Source organism: Geospiza fortis, unplaced genomic scaffold (genome assembly GCF_000277835.1).
Source record: "Geospiza fortis unplaced genomic scaffold, GeoFor_1.0 scaffold2, whole genome shotgun sequence".
NCBI classification, from domain to species: Eukaryota; Metazoa; Chordata; class Aves; order Passeriformes; family Thraupidae; genus Geospiza; species Geospiza fortis.
Window position 1 is genome coordinate 3,659,616 of NW_005054366.1, and position 4,203 is coordinate 3,663,818.

Sequence of the window (4,203 nt, forward strand, 5' to 3'; positions counted from 1 at the left end):
CGTAGAGCCCCCTGCATCCCCTTGCTTGTCCCCAGCTCGTGCCGACCCTGGGCCATCCTGCTAGCCGCTGGATGCGCTGCACGCCGTCCCGCTACCCAGCGAGGTACCTGTGTCCCTTGGGTGCCTCTGTGCCCGGGGCTGCTCCCCCCTCCAGTAAACTCCGCATCCCCCAGCCCCTCCACTCATCTGTATGGTACCGCTCTGGGATCAGGGAGACATCATGTGCAGAACACCGGTGCCCCTCACGCAAGCTCATGTCCACGTCACATGCCCAGGCCTTGCCCTGCCCAAGGAGGGCCGGGCTCTGGGCAGGGATGCCCAAGGCCAGGAGTCACTGGACAGTGCCCATTGAGCACGCCAGGGGTGGCTGCCTGGAGGGAACAGCGAGCAGATGGCAGGGCGGGCCGAGCTGACAATCCCCTAATCCCATCAAGGCTGCGGGGGCTGAGCAGAGCCGAGCTGGGCCATGGCGGGCACAGTGGCACAGCTCCTCCTGCACCTGCTGCTTTTCCAGGTGGGACTTGGGGTCTGGCGGGGCTGGGAGCGGACTGGGAGCGAGGCTGGGCGGGCAGGGTGTGCTGGGCCGGGCTGGGGAGCAGTGCTGGTCCCCTGGGATCCCCACGGACCATGCCCCTCCCCAGCTCTGCTGCGGTTGTCACGGGCTCCGCGTGTCCACGAGCACGCGTATCCTCTACACGCTCCTGCACGTCCTGGCCTCTGCTGTGTGCTGCCTCATGCTGTCCCGCACCGTGGCCCAGGCTATCACGGAGAAGGTGACAGAGGGAACCGGGACACCCAGGGTATCGGGAGTATTGGGGTCCCAAGGGTACCTTGAGTTCTGGGGGTACTGGGGTGCCAGGCACATCAGGGCACCCAGGGGAGCACTGGGCATGCCAGAATTGCCATGGACATCAGGAGTACTGGGATTCTGAGGATACTGGCATGGTGGGATAGTGACAGGGCTGCTGGGAGTGACAAGGGTGCTGGAGGTGCCAAGGGGGAAGGGGTGTCAGGGGTACCAGAGATGCAGGATTTGCCTGGCATGCTGAGGGTCCCAGCAGTCCCGGGATACTGAGAAAGGTACTGGGAATGGTGGGAATATTCAAAGTTTGGATGTGCTGGATGCCATGGGCACTGGGGGATGGTGGGTGGACACACCAGCAGCCCTGTCCCATCAACCACCGTGCATGCCAGGTGCCCTTCTCAGTGGTGCTGTGCCAACACCTGCCCGGGGGCACAGACTGCGAGCAGCTCGTGGGCTCCTCGGCCGTGTACCGGGTCTGTTTTGGCACTGCCTGCTTCCACCTGGCACAGGCTGCCCTGCTGCTCAACGTGCGCTCCAGCTCTGACTGCCGTGCGCAGCTCCACAATGGGTGAGGATGGGCCATGGGGCTGGGACAGGGTGTCCTGGGATGGGGCTGCCCTGGGGTGGGGCTGTCGGGGGCTCTGTCCTACTGACATTAACTGCCCTGCAGGTTCTGGCTCCTGAAGCTGCTGGTGCTGGTGGGCCTCTGGGCTGCAAGCTTCTTCATCCCTGAGGACAACTTCATCCAAGGTGTGTCCCCACCCTACCTGAGCTGGCACCCTGGGCACCCCTTTTGGGCCCCACTTGCCCTGTGCCATCTCTACCTCTGCCCTCTTCCCCCAGCCTGGCACTACACAGGTGTCTGTGGGGGCTTCGCCTTCATCCTCATCCAGCTGGTGCTGATCACAGCCTTTGCACACACCTGGAACAAGAACTGGTGAGTGCTGGGGTGCCGGGTGGGTACCTGTCCCCTGCCCCTGCTCATCCACTCTTCCGCAGGCTGACAGGAGCCGCGCAGGACAAGCGCTGGTATCTGGCCGTGCTGCTGGCCACGGCCACCTTCTACACCCTTGCCTCTGCCGCCTTCTCCTTCCTCTACAAGTTCTACACCCACCCAGCCGCCTGCCACCTCAACAAAGCACTGCTTGCCATCAATGGCAGCCTCTGTGGCATCATGTCCTTCGTCTCCATCACACCGTGTGTGCGGCTCAGTGAGTACCACGCAGCCCAGCGTGCTGGGGGCTGCCATGCTGCATGGCCAGCTGTGTCCTGTGCTGACTGTGGGCCCCAGCTCAGGGCCAGCACGGGGGCACTGGAGGAGAACCCAGTTCTGGGTTCCTGGCCCTTCCTATACCTTGGCACAAGGCGTTGGATGGGCGAGTGGCGGGAGGGGACTGCCCAGGGCCCACTGGGAGCCCCACCCCCAGCTCATGTTACTCCAGGAACTCCATCCAGTAACACCTCTATCCGCACTCTTGCAGAGCAGCCGCGGTCAGGGCTGCTGCAGTCCTCAATCATCAGCTGCTATGTGATGTACCTCACCTTCTCTGCACTGTCCAGCCGCCCCCCAGAGAGAGGTGGGTGTCCCTGTCCACCACCAGCAGTCCCCACCATGATGCATGCCCTTCTCACCTCCACCTCCCTGCAGTGCTGTACAAGGGGCAGAACCTCACTGTCTGCTTCCCGGGGGTCGGGCAGGATGAGCTGCAGACAGAGGACACCACCGTCGCCGTGCTGGGCGCTGCTATCATGTACGCCTGCGTGCTCTTCGCATGGTGCGTGCTCCCTGCCCAGGCACAGCCGGGCTGCCAGGGCTATCCCGGTGGGTGGCAGGGCAAGAGCAGGTGGGGCATTGGTGGGTGGACAGGGGCAGCACAGCAGAGCTCCTGTGGCCGTTGGGAATCCGTGGGGCAGGCTGGGAGCCTAGCACAGCGTGATGGGTGGCTGTGTCATGATTTCTGCCTCTCTCCCGGGCACAGCAATGAAGCCTCGTACCTCGCTGAGGTCTTTGGGCCCCTCTGGATGGTCAAAGTCTACAGCTTTGAGTTTAAAGTGAGTATGGATGCAGCTGTGCTCCATGTCCTCCTGCTAAGGGCACCCCAGACCCACCACCCAGCCCCAGAGAGGGGCAGGTCTGTCTAGCAAAGCACAGAGGGCTGCCCACACCACCTGCCCTGGCATCAAGCAGGGCTCAACCTGGCCATGGTGGCCATGGGGCTGGGCAGTCAGCACTCTGTTCTCCCTGCAGAAACCTTCCTGTTGTTTCTGCTGCCCTGAGAAGATGGAGGAGGAGCTGAGAGGTGAGCGCAGTGTCTGTGTGGGAGTGGACAGAGCCTGTGTCCCAGCCTGGGAGTGCCATGTCCCCATACTCCCCCAGGAACCGACCAGACATGTCAGCAAGTAGAAGAGAGTGCCAGAGGACAGTTCATCATCGAGGATGAGCAGGACCGGGTGGTCTACAGCTACTCAGCTTTCCACTTTGTCTTCTTCCTTGCCTCGCTCTATGTTATGATGACACTCACCAACTGGTTCAGGTAAGGCTCTGTGCTGCTGCCCAGCCCTCCCTGCTCTCACTCCAAACCTCTGCGCCGGGCTGTGACGGTATCACTGAGCTGGCACCTGCTGGGGATGCTCAGGACTCTGTGCCCGGGGACCTGCACTGTTCCAGTGGCAGCTGTGCAGTGCAGCAAGAACGGCTGGAGGGCCCATGGAAGGGACATGCCCAGGGGCACGTGGCCACTGGCACACAGGGTGATCTGGTGGCTGCAGCTGGCACTGGAACCCCCTGTGCTGGCATCCTTTGGGTACTCAGCCCTGCCCTCTCCCACCAGCTATGAGAACGCAGTGCTGGAGACCACCTTCACACACGGCAGCTGGTCAACCTTCTGGGTGAAGGTGTCCTCGTGCTGGGCTTGTGTCCTGCTCTACCTGTGGCTGCTGCTGAGCCCCTTCTGCCTCCATGGCTCCCCACAGCACCAACGCAGCAGTACAGGGCCACGCATCGTACGGCGCCGACGCGCTCCACAGCGCATCAACGTCTCCACATAGCCCCTGCCAGAAAAAAATGTGCCCAGGGCTGGTCCCTGCCGTGCCCCGTGCCTGTGCCCCAGCCCTGCTTGGTCTTCCTGGCCTCCCCTGACCCCCCCCTGTCCCAGGAGACAGCAGCACCTGAGAGCCTGAGGGGAACATGGGAGGTGGATGCCAGGGATACTGGCCCCGTGCTGAGCCAGGGTCACCCAAAGGGCCAGAGCCAGCTGGTGGCAGGTGCTCAGCCTGCAGCCTGGTTGCCCTGGCCTCGCTGGGTGCACTGGGGGAGCAGGGCTCTGCCCTGGCTGCCACTGCCGTGGTGCATTCACTGTAAATACCTGCTTGAATACATTTTTATATAAAACTCTGAA

At 62.8% G+C, this 4,203-nt stretch overlaps 1 protein-coding gene across 1 annotated transcript; it reads left to right on the forward strand.

Moving 5' to 3' along the window:
• The first annotated feature begins 12 nt into the window (after positions 1 to 12).
• Positions 13 to 4,203, forward strand: SERINC4 (serine incorporator 4). Its single transcript, XM_031059714.1, is given in 12 exon segments — positions 13 to 514; positions 642 to 773; positions 1,195 to 1,373; positions 1,476 to 1,555; positions 1,649 to 1,742; positions 1,805 to 2,016; positions 2,287 to 2,382; positions 2,454 to 2,580; positions 2,785 to 2,857; positions 3,054 to 3,110; positions 3,113 to 3,339; positions 3,637 to 4,203. Coding segments are annotated over 12 exon segments (1,542 nt in total). The 5' UTR covers positions 13 to 466; the 3' UTR covers positions 3,854 to 4,203.